At 31.4% G+C, this 24934-nt stretch overlaps 1 protein-coding gene across 1 annotated transcript in view; it reads left to right on the top strand.

Annotated features, from left to right (window-relative positions):
• Positions 1-24934, top strand: part of LOC134722967 (uncharacterized) — a 167620-nt gene that overhangs the window by 58915 nt on the left and 83771 nt on the right. The window contains exons 46-56 of the mRNA XM_063586601.1: positions 177-206; positions 729-758; positions 2289-2318; positions 2564-2593; positions 6173-6202; positions 7365-7562; positions 15957-16160; positions 16718-16747; positions 17166-17195; positions 18325-18522; positions 24591-24794. Coding sequence (XP_063442671.1) covers positions 177-206; positions 729-758; positions 2289-2318; positions 2564-2593; positions 6173-6202; positions 7365-7562; positions 15957-16160; positions 16718-16747; positions 17166-17195; positions 18325-18522; positions 24591-24794 — 1014 coding nt within the window. The remainder of the gene's footprint in view (positions 1-176; positions 207-728; positions 759-2288; positions 2319-2563; positions 2594-6172; positions 6203-7364; positions 7563-15956; positions 16161-16717; positions 16748-17165; positions 17196-18324; positions 18523-24590; positions 24795-24934) is intronic.

Raw genomic sequence — 24934 nt, 5'->3', positions numbered from 1 at the left:
TTTTTTGTAACAATGTGCATTTTCAATGTTTTAATTACTTAACATAAAAAAATGTGTTTACGCCAATCTGTGTGTAATTTTAATTATCTGCTAAAATTTTGCACGGACAATTTAAATACGAAAACAAGATATTGACAATTCTGCATGGACGTGAAATCTTTGCTCTTATATTTTAGGGAAAAAAGTCATACCTGCAAAACCAAAAGGTAAGATACTAGTTTCTAGCAATACATGTTTAAATAGAGGCCAACTTACATTATTGAGTTCTTTGAACAAGAAGTCAACTGTTTAGTTTTAAAAAAAAATACAGAATCAAAATAGGTTTGATATAAAAATGTTAATCATGCAATTACAAAATGTTACATAGATAGTAAATGCCATGTTTTATGTCCTTAATAAATAAATTGAAGGTAATAATCCAACTTTAGTCAGATTGCATGAAATTAAAAAACATGAATTTATTTGTTATGATTTGTATACTAGTATATTTTAAAAAAAATAGAATTATTTCTGTTTCGTTTTGCGCACAAATGTAAAACCTGCAAAACCAAAAGGTAAGATATAAGTCTCTATCATTGATATACTTTTGTACATTACCACTATTGCGTATTGAACGCTAATCTGTGAAGTTTTAATTATCTGTTAAATTTTTGCACGGACAATTTAAATATGAAAACAGTATATTGACAATTCTGCATGGAGGTAAAATCTTTGCTTTTATATTTTAGGGAAAAAAGCAATTCCTGTTAAACCAAAAGGTAAGATACTAGTTTCAATCATAGCATCAACTCACTGCTATCATTACTGTTAATTTGTATTAAATAATATAATTGTGGTCACACTTTAAAAAATTGAAGAGAGCAAGAAGAAATAAATATAATATCCAGTATCCATCCAATTAACAATTAATAAAAGTAAACCATTAAAGGTCAAAGTACAGTTTTTAACACAGAGACTTTGCTCACGATGAACAGCAAGCTATAAAGGGATCTAAAAATTACAAACCAGTGTAAAACCATTCAAAAAGGAAAACCAAAAAAAAACGAGAAACGAGAAATAATAAACAAGAGTGCACATACTGAAATGTCTCGCCTTCTTTACTAATCATTGATACTATCTTGATAGACCTAAATATAAAGCTTTATTACAACTGTCACATAAACTCAACATTAACCAAGAAAATGAAACATTGATCAATGGACCATGCAAATGAGGTCAAGGTCATATGAACCATGCCAGGCAGACATGTACAGCTAACAATTCTTCAATACAACAAATATAGTTGACTTATTGCTTATAAATAAAGAAAAACAGACGAAAACACAAACACTTAAAACTTAGCAATGGACCGTGAAAATGAGGTCAAGGTCAAATAAAACCTGCGTAACGGACATATAGATCATAAAATATTTCCATACACCAAATATAGTTGACCTAATGCATAAAGTATTAGAAAAATAGACCAAAACTGAAAAACTTAACTTTGACATCTGAACCATGAAAATGAGGTCAAGGTCAGATGACACCTGTCAGCTAGACATGTACACCTTACAATCATTCCATACACCAATTATAGTAGACCTATTGCATATAGTATAAGAAAAACAGACCAAAACACAAAAAGTTAACTATAACCACTGAACCATGAAAATGAGGTCAAGGTCAGATGACACCTACCAGTTGGACAAGTACACCGAATATACTAGACCTATTGCTTATAGTATCTGAGATATGGACTTGACCACCAAAACTTAACCTTGTTCACTGATCCATGAAATGAGGTCAAGGTCAAGTGAAAACTGTCCGACAGGCATGAGGACCTTGCAAGGTACGCACATACCAAATATAGTTATTCAATTACTTATAATAAGAGAGAATTTAACCTTTCAAAAAATCTTAACTTTTTTTCAAGTAGTCACTGAACCATGAAAATAAGGTCAAGGACATTGGACATGTGACTGACGGAAAGTTCGTGACATGAGGCCTCTATATACAAAGTATGAAGCATCCAGGTCTTCTACCTTCTAAAATATAAAGCTTTTAAGAAGTGAGCTAACACCGCCGCCGCCGTAGCCGCCGCCGCCGCCGGATCACTATCCCTATGTCGAGCTTTCTGCAACAAAAGTTGCAGGCTCGACAAAAATCACATTAACAAACAAACGATTATTTATATGAATTAACTTATTATCACAGTTGAGTTAGATTGCAGGAACTTATAAAGATATCAATTTATTTGTAAATATTTGTATGCTTTTTGAAATATTTAGAATAATTGCTTTCTATTTTAGGGAAAAAAGTAAAATCTACAAAACCAAAATGTCTTTCATTGAATCAACTATTGTTTATTACTATTATTTATTTGTTTAGTTTTAAATTAAATTACAAGGTCAACATGAGTTTGGTATAAAAATAAATGTTACATAGATAATTAATTCCTTGTGTTTTGTCCAACAAATGATTTGAATTTAAAATCCAAGTCCGGTCATATTTCATGAAATTAAAAAATCATGAATTTATTTCTAATTACATATTGAAAACGAAAATCATTCCTCTTATATTTTAGGCAAAAAAGTAATTCTTTCAAGACCTAAAGGTAAGATACTAGTTTTTATTATATAATCGACTGTTATCCTCTATTGAAAACAACAATACTGAGCAGGCGTTGACAGATTTGAAGAGAGAGAGAAAAAACAAAATACATAAAAAGACAAAACTTGCAACACATATTTTTTTCAGAGTTCAGTTTAACTTAGTGAGTTCTTTGAACAGGAAGTCATTTGTTTAGTTTGACAAAACTACAGATAAAAAAAATATTGCGTAGAAATGTATTCCTTGTTTTTGTCTATTTTGAAGGTAATAATTCAATTCAAATTGTATGAAATTAAAAAATCTCGATTTTATTTGTAATACGCGTCTGGCGTACTAAAAAATAATCCTGGTAGCTTCAACAACTATTATAAATTAAGAAGTATTGCTTTTTTTAACTAAAGGAAACATGTTAAACCTGCAAAACCAAAAGTTAAGAAAGTTTCAATCATTGAATCAACTTTTCTACACTTCAGCTATTTTGTATAAAACTATAATATTGAACAGGCGTTAATAATTGATTTAAGGAGAACGAAATAATTATATAACACTCACAAATACAAATTAAGCATTGCATCGAAGAAGACTACAATGGATATTGATAAGGAAATAAACATATCATAGATACAATGACAGAAGATTTACATTAGCTTCAGACACACGTTTCGTCTTAAAAAAAAACTCACCAGTGACACTCGAATCAAAGTTAAGAAAGAAGTTGAAGAGCATTGAGGACCAAAAATAAGTTTTGCCAAATATAGCTGTGGTAATCTATTAAAAGACTTAGCAAAAAACTATTTATTTATAACTTATAACAAATCTATGATAACTCAAGTCAATACAGAGGTCCTGCCTCCTGGGCTGGTGATACCTTCGTTGAATTAAAACTCCACCAGCAGTGGCATCGACCAGTGGTTATAACCAAACTCATCATAGATACCCGGATTATATTTGCGCCAAAGACGCGTTTCGTCTACAGAAGACTCCTCAGTGACGCTCGAATAAAAAAAGCACCTGGTAAGCAATTTGCACCTTTTCCAGTGGAGATACAAAATGTAAATGTGATGAAATGGACGAGATAATGTTAAAGACAATCTAAACATATCGGTGCTTTTGGTTATACAGCTTCCTATAAGCAGAAACTCTGTAAATCATAATATGAAATGTCAATCTGAAATACTGAACCAACTGGAGCATACATGCATATGTTAATTTGTAAATGTTTTAATTTCCTTCAGTGATTAACTATGCCATTCGAAAAACAGCATGATAAATATATGATAAAACGACAATTACATGTCATTTTTCATAGCAGACCCTTTATCGGACCTTGTTCCTTATATAAGCCCTCGAGCCTGCGGCTCTTTGGCTGATATAATGACCTAGGACCGTTAAAGGGTCTGATATGAAAAATGCCATCTGATAATCTATACCTATTATAGAATCAACGTACTGCTATTATTCCTGTTATTCTGTATCGAAAATACAAAATTGGTCACACGTTAAAAAAATATACAGAGCAAGTAAAATACAGAACTAGCAACGCATGTTGTTTTAGAGGCCAGCAAAACCCAAGTCAAAGTGAACTGCTGTTCTTTAGCAGTTAATTAGCATTCACAGTTCCCATTTGACAGCAGTTATTTGGCAGTTTATTAGCATTCACAGTTCCCAAATATAAGGCAATGATTAATTTGCATAAATGCATTCTAATAGCATTTCATAGCTGTTTCTTAGCAGTTTATTTAGCCTTCACAGTTCTTTGGCAGTTATTTTTAACGAAGAATTTAAATGAGATCTGAATATTCATGAGAACTGCTATAATAACAGCTATCAATGCAAACAATAAATATTCATGAGAACTGCTATAATAATAGCTGTCAATAATGAATATTCATGCCAACTGCTAAGTTTTACATCTACATCCTAATATGGTTTTATAAACTGCTAATAACCATTGAGGAAAGCTATCATTTCTGCTCAAAGTTGCAGTGTACAAGAAATATAAAAGCAAAAGTTATTAAAATTCTAATATTTTACTGTAATTCTTTGTGAAATTTCAAAAAGTTGTACTTAAACTTATATTTGTAATTAGAGCAGTAACTATACAATCTTATAACAGACTTAGTTTTAAGGGAATGTATAAAAAATGAGTAGCACTTACTTAAGCTGGTCTTAGACCCTTTATTAATTATGTAAGTGGTCGTAATATAGGAACATTTAAAAAGCACTATATTTATCAAAACTTTTAAAAAATCAACTTATTTAAGAACTATAACTGCAAAAAGGCTTAATTATTACTACCTTGACTAAGTGATTTTCAAATAAGAAATTATTACATTGTTATCATTATTTTATTACCAAACATGCCAAAATGTACTGTTTTTATTCAATTAAATGTGGACCAAAAGACAACAGTTATATCCTCTTTCTCTTTTGGAATTTTAAACAAATAAATTTTTGATACATGTACGTAATATATATTATGTTTCTTTTTTCTGAAACAAACTAAAGTAACATTATATATTAAAATTGATTTCATTAAATGGATTGTGTTGACAATTTTAACCAATCAGCTATTCGCAGTCTAGGTTTACCTATGAATTCCCTCCCCCTTTTTTCAACTCTCGAATATGATTAGATTTGTTTTTTAACAAAATAATAGATTTAAATAATCATATCTATTTTTTTCAAATAATATCTTGAAGTGTAAGTTTATATATATGCTAGTATTCTAATACAATCCTGTCAATACCAGATATTCTATTTAAGTAAACAACTATCCCCCTTTTTGGGGGCTTTCTGTATGATTTCTGTTTCCCTCTACAAAGTTATGTCAGAATATACACAAGCATTAACTGTAACTTTCAACTTACTGTACTGCAGGTGTGTAAAAATATTCAATTCATCCAAGATTAAGCTTATAATTGACAAAAATACAGTTGTTCACTAGCAAGTATTTCTAAACAACATGGACCAAACTGCACATTTGAAAATGATCAAATTATCTTCAAATAAATGTTTAACTTCAAGCTGAAAACACAGCCAGATCCAAGCATTTTTATAACAAAGATTGATAGGTCAACGGCTATCGAACTGCTGTCATAACTGTTGTCCCGACTGCTAAGAGGAATGCTAAAATGAATGCTAAGACGAATGCTAAGCCGAATGCTAAGATGAATGCTAAGACGAATGCTAAGAAATGGTGAAATGTGGCAGTTTTTCAAACTGCTATTAGATTGAATGCTTAAAACAGCTAAAGGACTGCTAAAAACATGAAGAACTGGCAAATAACAGATAAAAACAGCTACTAATAGCAGTTCAGTTTGACTTGGGATGTTATTAATTTTTTTTTACCAATAATTATTTGTTTAGTTTTCAAATGAAATTATGGAATAGAAATAAGTTTGACATAAAAATGTTTATCATGCAATAAAAATGTTGCATAGATAATAAATTTCTTGTTTTTTATACATATAAATTGAAGGTTATTATCAAAGATGAGTCAGATTGCATGAACATAAAATAAATCATGAATTTATTTGTATGTCTTTTGAAATATTCAAAATTAATGCTCTTATATCTTTAGGGAAAAAAGTAGAACCTGCAAAACCAAAAGGTAAGATATAAGTTTCAACTTGTGTACATTACCGCACTTTTGTATTGAAAACTACTATATTGTACACGCTTTAAAAAAATGAAGTACGCGAAAAGAGATAAATATAAAACACATAAAAAGACAAAAATAGCAACAAATAAGACCACAATGCATATTGATAAGGAAATAAACACATCATATATCAGGACAGAAGTTTTACACTAGTTTCATGCAAGTGTTTGGTCTAAAAAAAACAAATTCATCAGTGACCCTTGAATCAAAATAAATAACGAAAATGAAAACATTGAGGACCAAAAATATTTAAAAGTTTGGACAAATTTAGCTGTGGTTATCTTTTCATACGGTAGAAAAGCTTTAGCATTTCAAAATGTCCAAGTTTTGTAATCAATTTATTTATTACTGAACAAATCAATGATAACTCAAATCAATAAAGATGTGCTGACTACTGGACTGGTGATACCCTCATTGAATAAAATTCTACCAGTAGTGGCATCGACCAGTGGTTATAAACAAACTCATCAGATACCAGGATTATATTTGAGCCAGACACCCGTTTTGTCAACAAAAGACACATCAGTGACGCTCGAATCCAAAAAAAAACATGGTAAGCAATTTGCAGCTATGGCGATCAATGAATTTCAGAAATAAAAGATATTTGTATTGTAACTTTTGAAATACAAAAATACTCCAACAGTGATCCACTGAGCAATTATACAGAAAAAAATCTATTTTGATACAAAACAATATTTTTTTCGGTATTTAGCTTGTGTTTTGTAAATCATGGTAATGAAAAAAAACGATCAAAGTACAAACAGCATTTAAATCACAATACAAAAGACTTAGGAGTGATTAACATGATGCTGAAACGAAAAACAAGAGGGGGGCAGGGGGTATCAGAATCTGAAAAAGCAGGCAAATCCTAAACCCCATTGGGCACCAGTATTGTTGATCATTTGATTACAAAACCAGTGATATGTTTATTTCTGTGATAAAATGGATAAAATAATTGTAACGACAATCGAAACATATCGGTTCTCTTGGTTGTTCAGCATCCTATAAGCAGAAACTCTGGAAATCATGATACGAAATGTCAATCTAAAATACTGAACCAACTGGAGCATATATGCATGTGATAATTTGTAAATGTACTAATTTCCTACAGGAATTAACTATGCCCTACGAAGAAAAGCGTCACAGAGTTCAACATTTCATTCAAAATATGCTGCTTCACAGGCAGTTGATGGAGAAGAAAACACGTTTTCAGCAACAAAAAAACAAAACAATGCATATTGGAGTGTTGATTTGGGGAAAACTGTCAACGTAAAACAGATTAATATTATTAACAGAAAAGATTGCTGTGGTAAGAAATCGGAAAAAATGCACTTGTGATAAGATTCAAAATTATTTGACTTGTGATAAAGAAGAGTGTTTTTAGACATGTTTATATGATAGAATGTTAATGATCAAATTATAAACTAAATTTATTTTAGGTTTAGTACTTTTTGTAAACTTTAGAAAAAACTTCATATCATATGATGAATAATCCTTTCATCGAAAATAATTACCTTCTAAAAAGTTCTGTTTATTTTAGGATATTGATAAGTAGATACAATACTGTCTTGGAATAACACTTTTCTAACGAAAGCCTTGTTTTACTTTGCAAGGAAAAAAGTCACATTTAACCAACGTACAATCTGTTTTGTTGTTGAGGTCACTTTGTCTAAGGTTGTACTCTAAAGTTAGATATGAAGTTTCGCATTTTTGCCCCTGTGGATTATAAAGCCTAATTTATGGGCATTATATTTTCTGGTCTGTACTTCTGTTCGATTGTCCGTTCGTTCGTCCGTCTGTTCGAACGTCTGTTCGTCTGTTAGTCTCACTCGAGTTTTAAGAGTGTTGTTCAAGATGGATTTTGATGAAGTTGAAGTTCAATAAACTTGAAACTTATTACACATGTTCTTTATGATATAAACTTTCTTACTTTAATGTCAAATAAGAGATTTAACCTAATTTTCACAGTCAAATGGACAAAGAAAGCGATAGTGTGGATGGGGCATCCGTGTACTAGGGACACATTCTTGTTCAAATATGACAACTAGTGTGCATTAAAATTCATTTTTGCATAGCTGAAGATAAAAAAAACCATTTATAGTGAAGTTTATATGAAAATCAAGATCATGTATTGTATGTAAAAAATGTTTTGTCACCTTCAGGTCATCAATGCAGCGAGAAATTCCAGCACCTGGAGTCGTCGTTCAGCTGGCCCCTAAACAAATATATGTACTAGTTCAGTGATAATGAACGCAATACTAAATTCAAAATTATACACATGAAACTAAAATTTAAAAAAAATACAATACTAATAAAGGCAAGAGACTCCTTACTTGCGACAGGCGAAAAAAGGCGGCGGGGTTAAACATGTTTATTAGATCTCCTCCTCCTCCCGATACCTCCAGCTAATGTAGAAAAGTAATTGCATAACAATACGCACATCAAAATTCAGTTAAAAAAAAAAGAAGATGTAAAAAAAGGAAAATAAACAAAATTACAATAATACATAAATAGCAACAGACTACTAGCAATTAACTGACATGCCAGCTTCAGACTTCATTTAAACTGATTAAAAAATTATGTCTCCATCATATGAATAACGGCCACAATCCCTCCAGTGAGGGGTTTAGTATCATACCATAATAACATAAATAAGAAGAACATAACCCGTGGCATGACAACAACTGTTATTTTAATAAATGTGTTTAGTTCCAAGACCCTATAAGTGAATCAGTATTAAAGCCAAAATATGCAATATTTAATGACCTGACAACAGTATCGTTACTGTATTCCTAATTGAAAAATATATCTGAAAGTTTTGTTAGCTACTGAGGTGATTACTGACATGTTTGTGCTTTATAAAGAATATTACAATAAAAGATAAGATGTGAAATACCTGTATCAGAAGTCTGCATGTTGAGCTATATTTACGAATGATATCCTTGTACCGATGATAAAATTTAGTAAATGTTTTGACAAGTATGTGATATCGAAAACCCTGGTGTAATATTTTTTTAAGAAGGGAAGTCCCCATCTTAAAATGAATAACAAGCGATAGGAAACGAAAAATCATCTCTTTTATCATAAATTTAAGAATTAAGCTTTCCATTAATGATATGGATATCAAGATCGAGGAAAGGGCAGTGGTCATTGTTAGTATTAGCTTTATTTAAAGTAAGTTCAACAGGACACATTTCTTTAGTATACATACTGAAGTTGTCATTATTGAGAGACAATATATCCTCGAAATATCTAAACGTTATATTGAATTATTGTATCAGATGTTGTTTTGATGGGTCTTTGCTGATTTTTGTCATACATTGTAACTCATAACAAAAACAGGTCCGCAATAAGTGGTGCACAGTAAGTCCCCAGAGGAATTCCGATAACCTGACAAAATACAGATTCTCCAAAGCGAGCAAAATATTATCCAGGCAAATTCAAGGTCAAACATAGTATCAAAGTATGCCCAATTGACATATAAAAATGACCTAAAAGAGATTGCACATATATTCACATTCTGACTTTTTCAATGTCCATTCAGTTAGGTGTGTGAATATTTTCTTAATGACAATGTGAGACAATGTTGTATATATGGTAGAATATTTAAAACTTTGGACAGATTCAAAATTACCAATAAAAGCATGCATTTTATCAAGAACTTCCAACGAGTTTTGACACTTAAAAAGTAATAAATTCCACTATTTTCAAAGGCCTTATTTGAAAAATTTATAATCAGGTTTTTGATTGTACAAAGTGAACATGTAAGAAGAATACACAATTCAGAAGTGGAACAATGGTTTAAAGACGAAATAAATCTATATTTGTAAGGTGTTTTGTGTAACTTTGAAAGTCAATACATTGTAGCGACTGTAATTGTACTTGTAAAGAGGTAGCTTAAACTAATAAAGTTTATGCTTGTTACAGATGTCGTTTTCTGAAAATGTCGTCTGTATTTGTATTTCCATACCAAACATCGGCAAATATTGTAATGCTTTTTTCAAACTTTTTGTCGCACTAACTTTTTGATTTTATTTCACAAAATATGAGGCGAAAGACACTCATTTTTTATTTGATCATAAGGTAGATTAATGTCAGCAGTTTCTGAAAAGATATCATTTAAATGCATTGAAATTCTAGTTTGATCATTCCTACTAAGAATTGATTTCAATCAGACGATTTACTGTCTTAAATCAAAATTATCATAGAATGAGAACATCTTCATGTTAAAATGTATGCGTCCTAAGTATGGCTGAAATATTTTTCAGCAAATTTTTAATAATCAACAATAAATCAATCAAAGTAAAGTCAACATAAGGCTACCTCTAAAAACAACTTGTTGTCGGTTACTTTTCGATTGTCATAAAAAAAGAAATATAAAAAGAGAAATGCTAAAAAAAATCGCAGTTTTTCAATTGTAAAATTACACACTTCTGCAAAACGAAGAGGCTTTGTTTATCATAAGACAATTCGTTTAGCAATTAAAGTTAAATTTTACGAAAGAAAGCAAATGTCACGAACAGCAGTATACTACTGTTGCCTTTATTTAAATCACATTCCAACGATTGAACTCCTGGTTTTGACTAATTTTAGAACGAGTTTTTGCAGATTTTGCATCTAACAACCACTTCAGTCACATTCACGAACCACTGCAATTATTCATTATTGTGTTTCGCTAGATTTTTTTCTATCTTCATAATACTTTTTTATTGGTGGACGTGTTTAACGAGTGTTTTTTTTTAAAGGAAATATACCTTGAATTGGATTTAAATGACGGAAAAAAGTGAAAAGATTTATCGTGTAAAATCTAATACCTTTGAAGTTTAATACAAACAGTTAAATGAACCAAATATTTAGTTATCAATATGTGACTCTATTAGCTAGTAACTGTTGGTTCAGATTCAATATACAGTCTAATTTACAGTAAAATTTTGTGCTTTCGTTGTCCTACCATTATGAAAAGCATGAAACTAGACATTTACCGTACTATTGCTTTTGATTTACCCCCTCATGGATTTTTATTTTACATACTTTATTTGCATAAGATATTTCCGGGGCTTCGTCGGCCGAGTGGTCAAGGTAGTTCCTACTGTAATCAATAGCCAGTTAACACTGAGGTTGTGTTTTTGAATTCCGCTCGTGCTTGAATGCTCCTACCGTAATTTACTAGGATTGTAAGTCTTTCTATCGAAGGTCGGTGGTTTTCCCCGAGCACTCTGGCTTTATCCACCAATAAAAACTGGCCGCCACGAAAGATCTTAAGGGTGAAATCAACAGATACTTATATACAACTAGATATCACTAGAATCAGAATGTTCTCTAGTTTAAAATGGAATTAAAAAAAGGTGTACTTTTAATTTAGGCTATTTATTTTAGGTATTTTTAGACATACAGCTCTTCAACGGTTTCGGTACTTGTACATCTTCGGATTTCAAATGTATGGCTTTGAGCGTTCCTGATGAAGGTATATACAGAAAAGCGCTTCCGTTCCAAGAAATTAATAACGTGTTGTTTTTAATATTTTTCATCACTGGGTCGATACCTCTGCTGGTGGACTATCAGTCCCCGAGGGTATCATCAGCTCGGTAGTCAGTATTTCGGTACTGACATGATTTAACAAACTTTACTAAAATTGTCCGTTTAAAAATTTATAAATTATTAAGAAACTAAGGTTTCAACTCCCTCAGGCAAAGTTGGCTTTAGATGAATTTGGCTATTTATTTTAGGTATTTTTTTGACATACAGCTCTTCAACGGTTTCGGTACTTATACATCTTCGGATTTCAAATGTTTGGCTTTGAGCGTTCCTGATGAAGGTAAATCCAGAAAAGCGCTTCGGACGCAAGAAATTAATAACGTGTTGTTTTCAATATTTTAATAGTATTAAAAAGTTTTGACCAGAGAAACTGGGAAAAACATTGCCTAACTTAAGCAAAAAAAAAAACTGAAATCAGGTCATGTTCATACCCCGTCAGACATGATACCTGCACATTTTTCATAATCAAAATTGTATGAATTTTATAGATTTTTACGGGGTTTTCAAAAAATTCATGCTTCAGGGTAAGTTCGCCTGCTCCGAAAAGAGCTACATTTGCTGCAAATAAGTTTTCAATTTTCACTGCCTAAAAAACACTGTTTACAATGTTGTCGCCCCTCAAAACATGTATATTTAATCTATCTTTTTTTAATTATTTTAATCATTCAACCTGCTTTAATTAAAATTAATTAACACATTTTTACAACCAAATACAAGAAACATGATACTTTTTCACCAATTATGTTGATAAAAAGGGACTTCCCTCCATGTCTATTTTTAGTCTGGGAATAACACCTTGTTTTTTTTTTATACGAAATTGTTTATAGCACCCTAAATGTGGTGCCTAAAAGAAGCGTTAAAACTCCAAATATACAAAATCAATCAAACCATTAGATATTTCATAAAAATGTTGCAAATACGCTTAATTTGATGAAATATCAACCGTTCCTTGGATAGAGAAGTGATTTTTTTTGTAAGTTATGCATCTAAGTCAAATCTTTAGATCCGACTTAAAACAATTTGCTAAACATTTATGGGTTGAATCTTGTAATATCATTTTTTAGCTCACCTGGCCCAAAGGGCCATGTGAGCTTATGCCATCACTTGGCGTCCGTCGTCGTCCGTCGACTGTCGTCGTAAACTATTTCAAGAATCTTCTCCTCTGAAACAACTAGGCCAAATACTTCCAAACTTTAACTGAATGTTCCTTATGGTATCTAGTTCATAAATTATATCCGAAGTTTTTATATATCAACAAACATGGTCGCCATTGCTTAAAATAGAACATAGGGGTCAAATGCAGTTTTTGGCTTATATCTCAAAAACGAAAGCATTTAGAGCAAATCTGACATGTCGTAAAAATGTTCAATAGGTCAAGATCTATCAGCCATGAAATTTTCAGATGAATCAAACAACCCATTGTTGGATTGCTGCTACTGCCTTGGTAATTTTAAGGAAATTTTGCAATTTTTGGTCATTATCTTGAATATTATTATAGATAAAGATAAACTGTAAACAGCAACAATGATCAGCAAAGTAAGATCTACTAATAAGTAACTATGACCAAAATTGTCAATTGATCCCTTAATGGGTTATTGTCCTTTAATGACAATTTTTCACAATTTGTTCATCATATTTGCTAACTTTAAAAAATCTTCTCCTCTAAAACTACTCAACCAAATTCAACCAAACTTCAACTGAATGATCAGTAAGGTGTATAAAATAAAGTTTGTGTTTTATTTTCTATTTCGTCAAAAAAACATGACCGTCATGGCTAAAAATAAAACACAGCGTAAAATGCAGTTTGTGGCTTATATCTCAAAAACTCCATCATTTAGAGCAAATAAGACAGAAGTTAAAGTATTTATTAGGTCAAGGTCTACCTGTCCTGAAATTTTCAGCCGAATTGGGTAACTGGTTTTTCAGGTATAATGCCCCTGAATTGATGATTTTAAAGAAATTTTGGTTATTATCTTGAATATTATTATAGAAACAGAAAACTGTTAATAGCAAAAATGTTAAGCAAAGTAAGATCTACAAATAACTCAATTTGACCAAAATTGTCAATTGACCCCTTAAGGAGTTATTGCCCTTTAAAGACTTTTTTCAAAAAAATTTCATCATGTTGACTTACTTTTAAAAATCTTCTCCTTTGAAACTGCTGTATCAATTTCAGCCAAACTTAGACTTAATGACTTTCAGAGTATCTAGTATAAATTTTATATTTTATTTCCTTGTATGTCAATAGCTCCTATGGCTAAAATAGAACATAGGATAAAATTATATTTTTTTTTGCTTTTGAAGAAAATAGCCGATTCAAAGAACATTTAAATAAATTGAAAAGCCAAAATAATCATTGATGAGAGATTATACCAAAAAAATTAAGGTGAGCGATTCAGGCTCTTGAGAGCCTCTTGTTTTTCTCTCCGAAAACAATATGATCATTTGACTGTTAATGAATAATCTGAATGGAAAATTTATCTTAATTATAAAAATGTCCAATTTGTTCCTCATAACCACAGAATTATTTCCAAAGCAAGCAAAAATTTTGATGACGTTGATTAAGTTTTTTTTTAGAGTTTCATCGAGATGAATCATAAATTGGAAAGTATAACGGAAAATTATATTGTACATTTCTTTTTCCCTAGCAACAGTTCCTGTTCATAGCAATTAACAGAAATTCTGTATATAAAGTAAATGAACAGTTAATTGTTACGGTATGATTCCAAATGGAAAATCCATATCAAAACATTCCGGGTGCGGGAATTTCTCGCTACATTGAAGACCTGTTGGTGACCTTCTGCTGTTGTTTTTTTTATTTGGTCGGGTTGTCTCTTTGACACATTCCCCATTTCCATTCTCAATTTTATTGTTAAAAAAAAGACAACATTTGTTTGCTCTGATCATCCAAATAGTGCCAAAGCAAGATACTAAAAAGTAGGTGCTCGGGACAACAAATTAAGCAATGCCTTATAATATTTATCTGATATCTTTTATATCTTACTGTTCCTCATAGCAAATACCCCTCGAAATAGAAACAGGTATCCAGAAATCTAGAAGGATATTAAAGTTTTTCCTAAGTTGATATCCTGCTGTGCAATACATTCCAAATAGATTTTAAACATAAAACATTATTTTTTTCTATATGATATTTTCCTTTGAAGTCAAATTCTTCTCCTCCCCCTCCCCCTCCCCCAAAAAAGACGGTAACTAATTTCTTTTCTGTATGTAATGGGTCTGAAAAAAACGTGTGGACTCCACTGCATATATCCGTGTTGTTCATTAAATTTCTGATACATGTATTTCGAACGTTAGATGATAATTATGTTGCAGTGATCTCTAAAGATGGAGTGAACATTCTGAAGTTTTTCAACATACGCTTTTATCAATAGAAAATCAGTTTTAACGTAAACTATCGTACGCATTGCATATAACCAGTTGGTATTAAACAGAAATGTCGTTCGCGTGACAATGTCAGTGTTATGAAACTTGGTTGCCAACAAAAACTTCGAAAAAGTTGCTATTTGAAAAACAAATAAAATCGGCATTTTTTAAATAACATTGAAACGTATTTTATGAATTCTAGTCAGATAATCCTAGGACTATCCTTCTTATATTGAAACAAATTTTATCAATTTAGAATATTGGTATAGCATTTTCGTAAACAAAGCGTTTCAACTTAAGTCCTTCACAGAGGCATAAAAGGCCTTATTATTGAGTAAAGGGGGTGGCGTCAAAGGGCGTTATTATGTTGGATAGGGTTGCGAGAGTAAAATAAATTAATTCTGATGAATCTTCCTACTAAAGTCCTATTTTGTTTTTGTAATTGTGAAATGATCAGCCTTCATTGTGAAGTATGTACCTGTATAATCAGAACGATCACTAAGTGTTTCTTTTGGATTTTTTTGGGGGAAAAAACAAAGGAAAAATCGGATCATTATTACCTTGTGATTGAAACGAGTTTTTTGGAATCTTATTTTGATCTTCCTGTTGATGAACATTGAATGAATGTATATACTTTTCTTTAAAAAAAGGAACATTTGTTTTGAACTCATATTTGATTCGTTACAAAGAGTAACTATTTTGTATACAATCGGTTATATGATGATTGGCATAGAAAGATTGAAGAACAATGTAATAAAGACTCTTGATATTGCTATCTTTTCAGGTCATAGGCTGCATAATATAGCGGTTACAGTTGGACAAAATCTCAATAAAATGAAACATTGTAGTAAATTTAAAGGTCCCGGTAAAAATGGTCAAGTTATAGAGTTAACATGCAAGAGCCCAGTCGCAGGCCGATATGTGAAAATTTTGAGAAGTGGAAAAGGAATTCTCAGTTTGGCAGAAGTTCAAGTGATAGGCCATACAGGTAAACATTTTAAGATATTCTTTTTGAAAACTTGCATCTTTCTGGTCCTCTGTTTGTTGTTAATTTTGGTTCAGTTGAAAAACTGACATTTAAACAAAAATAGATAATGCTTTAATTTCCTAGTCAATTTATTCCCGAAAATAAGGGGAAAATATAGAAGTCTTTAGATTAAAAGCTGACATATGTATGTTGTACTTTCGAATAGTTTTATGCAAAAAAAATATCAATTAGATGATGTTGTATGAATGATTGACAAATAAACAAGTCCCAATGGCAGAGCAAAGGGCATGTATAGAAGTTAAGAACTACAGTCTCCATACGTCCTTCAACAATGAGAAAAAAATACCGCATAGTCAGCTATTACAGGTCCTGCAATGAGATATGTATAACAGTTCACCTGATGAATTTATGACCTCATGTATTTATAAAATAAATCATGTTTTATTGCCTATCAATGTAGTATAAATTAGTTGCTACTTTTACACGAACAATTAAAATATAGAAACATTATGCTGACAAATCTGCATGCACTTTAATGTATAGTTCTTATATTTTAGAGAAAAAAGTAATTCCTGCAAAACCAAAAGGTAAGTTACTTGTTTCTATTATAGAATCAACGTACTGCTGTTATTACTGTTGTTCTGTATCGAAAATACAATATTGGTCACACGTTAAAAAAATGATAAGAGCAAGTAAAAAAAAGTATTAAAATACAGAACTAGCAACACATGTTGTTTCAGAGGCCAGCTAATGTTATTGAATTTTTTTTACCAATAGTTATTTGTTTAGTTTTCAAATGAAATTATGGAATAGAAATAAGTTTGACATACAAATGTTTATCATGCAATAAAAATGTTGCAAAGATAATAAATTTCTTGTTTTTTTATACATATAAATTGAAGATTATAATCAAAGTTGAGTCAGATTTGCATGAACATAATATAAATCATTAATTTATTTGTATATCTTTTGAAATATTCAAAATAAATGCTCTTATATCTTTAGGGAAAAAAGTAGAACCTGCAAAACCAAAAGGTAAGATATAAGTTTCAACTTGTGTACATTACCACTATTTTGAATTGAAAACTACTATATTGTACACGCCTTCAAGAAAATAGAAGTACGCGAAAAGAGATAAATATAAAACACATAAAAAGACAAAAATAGCAACAAAAAAGACCACAATGCATATTGATAAGGAAATAAACACAACATAGATACAAGGACAGAAGTTTTACACTAGTTTCATCCGATCATTTGGTCTAAAAAAAACAAACTCATCAGTGACCCTCGAATCAAAATAAATAACGAAAATGAAAACATTGAGGACCAAAAATATATAAAAAATTTAGCTGTGGTTATCTATTCATAAGGTAGAAAAGCTTTAGCATTTCAAAATGTCCAAGTTTGGTAATCAATTTATTTATTACTGAACAAATCAATGATAACTCAAATCAATACAGATGTGCTGACTACTGGACTGGTGATACCCTCATTGAATTAAAATTCTACCAATAGTGGCATCGACCAGTGGTTATAAACAAACTCATCAGATACCAGGATTATATTTGAGCCAGACACACGTTTTGTCTACAAAGACTCATCAGTGACGCTCGAATCCCCCAAAAAACACGGTAAACAATTTGCACCTATACCAGTGGAGATCTATAAATTTCAGAAAGAAAAGATATTTGCATTGTAACTTTTGATATACAAAAATACTCTTAACAGTGATTCACTCACCAATTATGCAGGGAAAAAAATTGTTTTGATACAAAACATTTTTTTTTCGGTATTTAGCTTGTGTATTTTGTAAATCATGGTAATGAAAAAAAACGATCAAAGTACAAACAGCATTTAAATCACAATACAAAAGTAATTAACATGATGCTGAAACGAAAAACAAGAGAGGGCAGGGGATAGCAGAGTCTGAAAAAGCAAGCAAATCCTAAACCCCATTGGGCACCAGTCGTGTTGATCATTTGAGTACAAAATCAGTGATATGTTTATTTCTGTGATAAAATGGATTAAATAATTATAACGACAATCGAAACATATCGGTTCTCTTGGTTGTTCAGCATCCTATAAGCAGAAACTCTGAAATACTGTACCGACTGGAGCATATATGCATGTGATAATTTGTAAATGTACTTATTTCCTACAGGAATTAACTATGCCCTACGAAGAAAAGCGTCACAGAGTTCAACATTTCATTCAAAATATACTGCTTCACAGGCAGTTGATGGAGAAGAAAACACGTTTTCCGCAACAAAAAACCAAAACAATGCATATTGGAGTGTTGACTTGGGGAAAACAGTCAACATAAAACAGATAAATATCATTAACAGAAAAGATTGCTGTGGTAAGAAGTCAGAAAAAAAATGCACTGGTGATAATAATCAAAATTAATTGACGCGTAATAAATAAGAGAATTTTCTTTTAAATTAATTCAAAATGTTACACAATTTTAGACATGTTTATATGATAAAATGTTAATAATCAAACTATAAACAAAATTTATTTCAGGTTTAGTACTTTTTGTAAATTTTAGAAAAAACTTTATATCAAATGATAAATAATCCTTGCATCGAAAAGAATCACCTTCAAAAAGTTCTGTTTATTTCAGGATATTTATAGTTTATAGAATGATACAATTCTGTCTTAGAATAACACTTTTCTAACTAAAGCCTTGTTTTACGTTGCAATGAAAAAAGTCGAATTAAATTAAAGTTCAATATGTTTTGTTGTTGATGTCACTCTGTCTAAGTTAGCACTCTTAAATTAGATGTATAGTTTCGAATTTTGCCCCTGTGGATTATTATGCCCCATTTATGGCCATTATATTTTCTGTTCGTTCGTCCGTTTGTGCGTCTGTCTCACTCTAGGTTCAAGTTTTTTAGTCGAAGTAGATTTTGATGAAGTCCAATAGACGTTTTACAGATGTTTCCTATGATATGAACTGAAGATAAAAATGAGTTTCATAGTGGGTTTGTATGAACATCAATATTATGTAATGTATGTATTATAGATTGTTTTCTACGGAACGTTATGACTGCCTTATGTTGATGATCAGCATATTACCCAGTGGTCAACATTGTTGCCTTTACTTAAAAAAGCAATAGCATGATTAAACTCACGGTTTTGACTTAATTTAGAAATGTTTTTGCAGATTTTGCATTCTTATAACTTACCGGTAAGCCATATTCATGAACCACTGTAATTATTCGTTAGGTTGTGTTTCGCCAGATTTTTTTCTATTTTTATGATCCTTTTTATAGGTAGACGTATGTGTCAAGTGCTTTATTATATTTTTTTTTAGAAATAGACCTTGAATGGCATTTAAACGGGGGGAAAATGTTGAAGGATTCATTGTGTACAATCTCATACCTTTGAAGTTAAATACAAAAACTAGTAGACACAGTTTGAAAAGCCGATATAAATATAACAGCTTGTGGTATAGTTTCTATCTAATTTTTTCCACCATTTTGTATCTGGTTTTTGTCGTGTTCAATTGAATACTGACATTGCTATTGTATACTTGCTGATTATGCATATGCATGTTTCTCTTTGTAAAGGCCCCTCGAAATAGAAACTTGAATCATGAAATCTAGTAGGATATTTAACTTTTTTCTATGTTGATATCCTGCTGTGCAATTTAGCCTTATTGGAATTTTTGATATAAAACATTATTTCTATATAGATATTTTTTACATTTAAGTCAAAATCCTTCCCCTCCTCAAAAAACAAAACATTAACTGCAAAAATTCAACTAACCCTTACCCAATGTTTAGGTATTTTCTTGACACTTTGTTCCTTCTTCTACATGTACATCCATAAAGATGTGCACCTGTCCCACGCCAGTAGCCTCTGGCCTTTGTTAGTCTTGTATGTTTTTAATTTATATACAAGACGGATAAGTTAATTTATACGTTTTGAAGTTTTATATGACGTCCATTTTCACTGAACTTGTACAAATTTTTTTGTAAGGGACCAGGTGAGGCCTACCTCTGGGTGCGGGATTTTCTCGCTGCGTTGAAGACTTAGTGGTGGGCTTCAGCTGTTATTTAATTTTAGGTCGGATTGTTGTCTCTTTGAAAAATTCCCCATTTCCATTCTTAATTCTATTAGGTATGTTCCTTCCATCTTATTCCTTCTTCTAAATCAACAGAAGATTTGAGAGAACAAAAGGACATTGATTCATTTGTAAATAGATATATGTAGGTGTGATTTGACAGCCTATGAGCAAACTCTCCATCCCAGTAAATCATAGATTTCATCTCGGTACAATATCCCATTTATAAGAAGGTAGATTTTTGTCGAGCCTTTGACTTTAGTCGAAAAAGCGAGACTAAGCGATACTACATTCCGTCGTCGTCGGCGTCGTCGGCGGCGTCAACAAATATTCACTCTGTGGTTAAAGTTTTTGAAATTTTAATAACTTTCTTAAACTATACTGGATTTCTACCAAACTTTGACCGAAGCTTGTTTATGATCACAAGATAGTATCCAGAAGTAAATTTTGTAAAAATAAAATTCCATTTTTTCCGTATTTTACTATAAATGGACTTAGTTTTTTTTCTGCGGGGAAACAAAACATTCACTCGGTGGTTAAAGTTTTAGAATTTTAATAACTTTCTCCAACTATCCTGGGTTTGTACCAAACTTGGACAGAAGCTTGTTTATGATCATAAGATAGTATCCAGAAGTAAATTTTGTAAAAAATAAAACTCCATTTTTTCCGTATTTTACTATGAATGGACTTAGTTTGTTCTGCGGGGAAACAAAACATTCACTCTGTGGTTAAAGTTTTTAGAATTTTGATAACTTTCTCCAACTATCCTGGGTTTGTACCAAACTTGGACAGAAGCTTGTTTATGATCATAAGATAGTATCCAGAAGGAAATCACCAATTCACCAACATTCCAACTGACTCCATTTTCAGAAAACGAAATCTGTAACAAACATAAGCTTTTAGCCACCGCTTTACAAGCAGAGCCAAATACAATGAAAGTTCCAACTATGTATTGGCTTCCGAAGCTACACAAAACCCCTTACAAATATAGATTTATTTCGTCTTCAAGCCATTGTTCAACTACTAAATTGTCTATTATTCTTACCAGCACACTTGGTACAATTAAAAACCTTATAATAAATTGTTCAAATAAGGCCTTCGAAAATAGTGGAATAAATTACTTTTGGAGTGTCAAGAACTCGTTGGAAGTACTTGATAAATTGCATGCTTATATTGGTGATTTTGAATCTGTTCAAAGTTTTGATTTTTCTACCCTGTATACCACATTGCCTCACATTCTCATTAAGAAAAAATTCACACATCTAATTAAATGGGCATTCAAAAAATCAGAATGTGAATATATATGTTCAAACTCTTTTAGGTCATTTTTTAGTAGCAATAAACAAAAAAACTATGTTAATTGGACATGCTTTGATACTATATATGCCCTTGAATTTTTACTAGATAACATTTTTGTTCGCTTTGGGGATTCCGTATATCGTCAGATTATCGGAATTCCAATGGGGACTAACTGTGCACCACTTATTGCGGACCTCTTTTTGTATTGTTACGAGTTACAATTTATGACAAAAATAAGCAAAGACCCATCAAAACAACATCTGATAAACAAATTTAATAATACTTTTAGATATTTGGATGATATTTTGGCTCTCAATAATGACGACTTCAGTATGTATATTAATGAAATTTATCCTGGTGAACTCACTTTAAATAAAGCTAATACTAACAATGACCACTGCCCTTTCCTCGATCTTGATATCTATATCACTAACGGAAAGCTGAATACTAAAATTTATGATAAAAGGGATGATTTTTCATTTCCTATCGTTAATTATCCGTTTTTAGATGGTGACGTTCCCTTGTCACCATCTTACGGTGTTAATATATCTCAACTTGTACGATTCGCTCGTGTATGTAACAATGTTTTAGATTTTAACGAGAGAAATTTATGTATTACTGAAAAATTATTACACCAGGGTTTTCGATATCACAAACTAGTCAAAACATTTACTAAATTTTATCATCGGTATAAAGACATCATTCGTAAATATAGCTCAACATGCAGACTTTTTATACGTTCAGGTATTTCACATCCAATTTTTTATGGAAATATTCTTTACAAAGCACAAAGGTGTCAGTATTCACCTCATAAACTTACAAAACCTTTGAATAGACTTATTAAGAAGGGATATAATTACGATACTGTTGTCAAGTCATTAAAGATTGCATATTTTGGCGTTAATATTGAGTCACTGATAAGGTCTTTGCGTCGGAACTAAACACATTTATTCTAAAAACAGTTGTTGGCATGACACGGGTTATGTTCTTCTCATATATGTTATGATGGTATGATACTAAACCCCTTACGGGAAGGATTGTGCCTGATGTTCATATGATGAAATCATAATCTTTCAGTCAGTTTAATTGAAGTCTGGAGCTGGCATGTCAGTTAACTGCTAGTAGTCTGTTGTTATTTATGTATTATTGTCATTTTGTTTATTTTCTTTGGTTACATCTTCTGACATCAGACTCGGACTTCTCTTGAACTGAATTTTAATGTGCGTATTGTTATGCTTTTACTTTTCTACACTGGTTAGAGGTATAGGGGGAGGGTTGAGATCTCACAAACATGTTTAACCCCGCCGCATTTTTGCGCCTGTCCCAAGTCAGGAGCCTCTGGCCTTTGTTAGTCTTGTATTATTTAAATTTTAGTTTCTTGTGTACAATTTGGAAATTAGTATGGCGTTCATTATCACTGAACTAGTATATATTTGTTTAGGGGCCAGCTGAAGGACGCCTCCGGGTGCGGTAATTTCTCGCTACATTGAAGACCTGTTGGTGACCTTCTGCTGTTGTGTTTTTTTATTTTGGTCGGGTAGTTGTCTCTTTGACACATTCCCCATTTCCATTCTCAATTTTATTTGTAAAAATAAAACTCCATTTTTGTCGTATTTTACTATAAATGGACTTAGTTTGTTCTGCGGGGAAACAAAACATTCACTCTGTGGTTAAAGTTTTTAGAATTTTAATGACTTTTTCAAACTATCCTGGGTTTGTACCAAATGTGGACAGAAGCTTGTTTATGATCATAAGCTAATATCCAGAAGTAAATTTTGTAAAAATAAAATTCCATTTTTTCCGTATTTTACTTATAAATGAACTTTTCTGCGGGGAAACATTACATTCACTCTGTGGTTAAAGTTTTTAGAATTTTAATAACTTTCTTAAGCTATCCTTGGTTTGTACCAAACTTGGACAGAAGCTTATTTATGATCATTAGATTGTATCCAGAAGTAAAGTTTGTAACAAAAGGAATATTTTTATTGATTTTTTCCTCATTGTTGTTGAGCCTGCGATCTACAGCAAAAATAGGCGAGACACTGGGTTCCGCGGAACCCTTACACATTTTTTAAAGGGCCTTATTCGTGGGGACTGGACTGGTATCTCGTTAATGGAATCATATTCTAGTTGCTACATTTCATTCTATAATGGGTCAAGAAAAAATGGAATGGAATGTATGGAATCGACTGCATATTTCCGTGTTGTTCATCAAATTTGAACGTTAGTTGAAAAAAATTGTTGCAGTTATCTTCAAAGATAGATTGAACATTTGGATTTTGAGCATACATTTTTTATCAATATAAAATCAATTTTAACGTAAACTATCGTACGTATTGCATATAACTTGTTGGTATTATAACAAATTGAGAATGACATTCGCGTGACAATGTCAGTGTTTTGAAAATTGGTTGCCAACAAAAACTTTGTAAGAGTTGCTATTTGAAAAAAAAATAAAAATACAATCGGCACATTTTAAGTATAAGTGCAATATATCTTATGAATTCTGGTTAGATAATCCCAGAAATATCCTTTTTATATTGAGTCTGACATAGAATGTTCGTAATTAAAGCGTTTCAACTCAAGTCATACACAGAGGCATCAAAAGGCGTCATTATTGAGCACAGGGGGTGGCGCCAAAAGGCGTCATTATGTAGGATAGGGTAAAGAGAGTAAAATAGGTCGATTCTGATGGGATCGTTTTTCCTCATAAAGGCCTCAATTTATTTTTTTTTATTGTAAAATTGTCAGCCTTCATTGTGAAGTACGAATCTGTATAACTCAGAACGATCTCTAGGTGTATCTTATGAATTTTTTTGAAATAAGACAAAGGACTTACAGCCAGATTATAACCTGGTGATTAAGTAGGGCTTTTTAGAACCTTATTTTGATCTTCCTGTAGATGAACGCTTATTAGATGTATATGCTTTACGAAAGAAAAAAATTTCATTACAATAAGTGATCTTTCTTTTTAAATACAATCGGTGAAATGATGATAAGCGCAGACAGATTGAAGATTGATATATAATGTTATATTCTTGGTATTGATATCTTTTCAGGTCATCGGCTGCACAATATAGCGGTCACAGTTGGACTTAATCTTCATAAGATGAAACATTGTAGTAAATTTAAAGGACCTGGTAAAAATGGACAAGTTATAGAGTTAACATGCAAGACTCCAATCGCAGGCCGCTATGTGAAAATTTTGAGAAGTGGAAAAGGAATTCTCAGTTTGGCAGAAGTTCAAGTGATAGGCCATACAAGTAAATATTCAGATATTCTTTTTGAAAAACTATCATCTATCTGGTTCTCTGTTTGCTGTTAATTTTGGTTCAATTGAAAAACTGACATTTCAATACAATCGAAATTCCTGTAGTTTTCCAGTAATTTTTCAAAAAATAAT

This window comes from Mytilus trossulus, chromosome 6 (assembly GCF_036588685.1).
Source record: "Mytilus trossulus isolate FHL-02 chromosome 6, PNRI_Mtr1.1.1.hap1, whole genome shotgun sequence".
Taxonomy (NCBI): Eukaryota; Metazoa; Mollusca; class Bivalvia; order Mytilida; family Mytilidae; genus Mytilus; species Mytilus trossulus.
The sequence above is the reverse complement of the archived record's forward strand: the minus strand, read 5'-3'. Positions and strand labels throughout refer to the sequence as shown.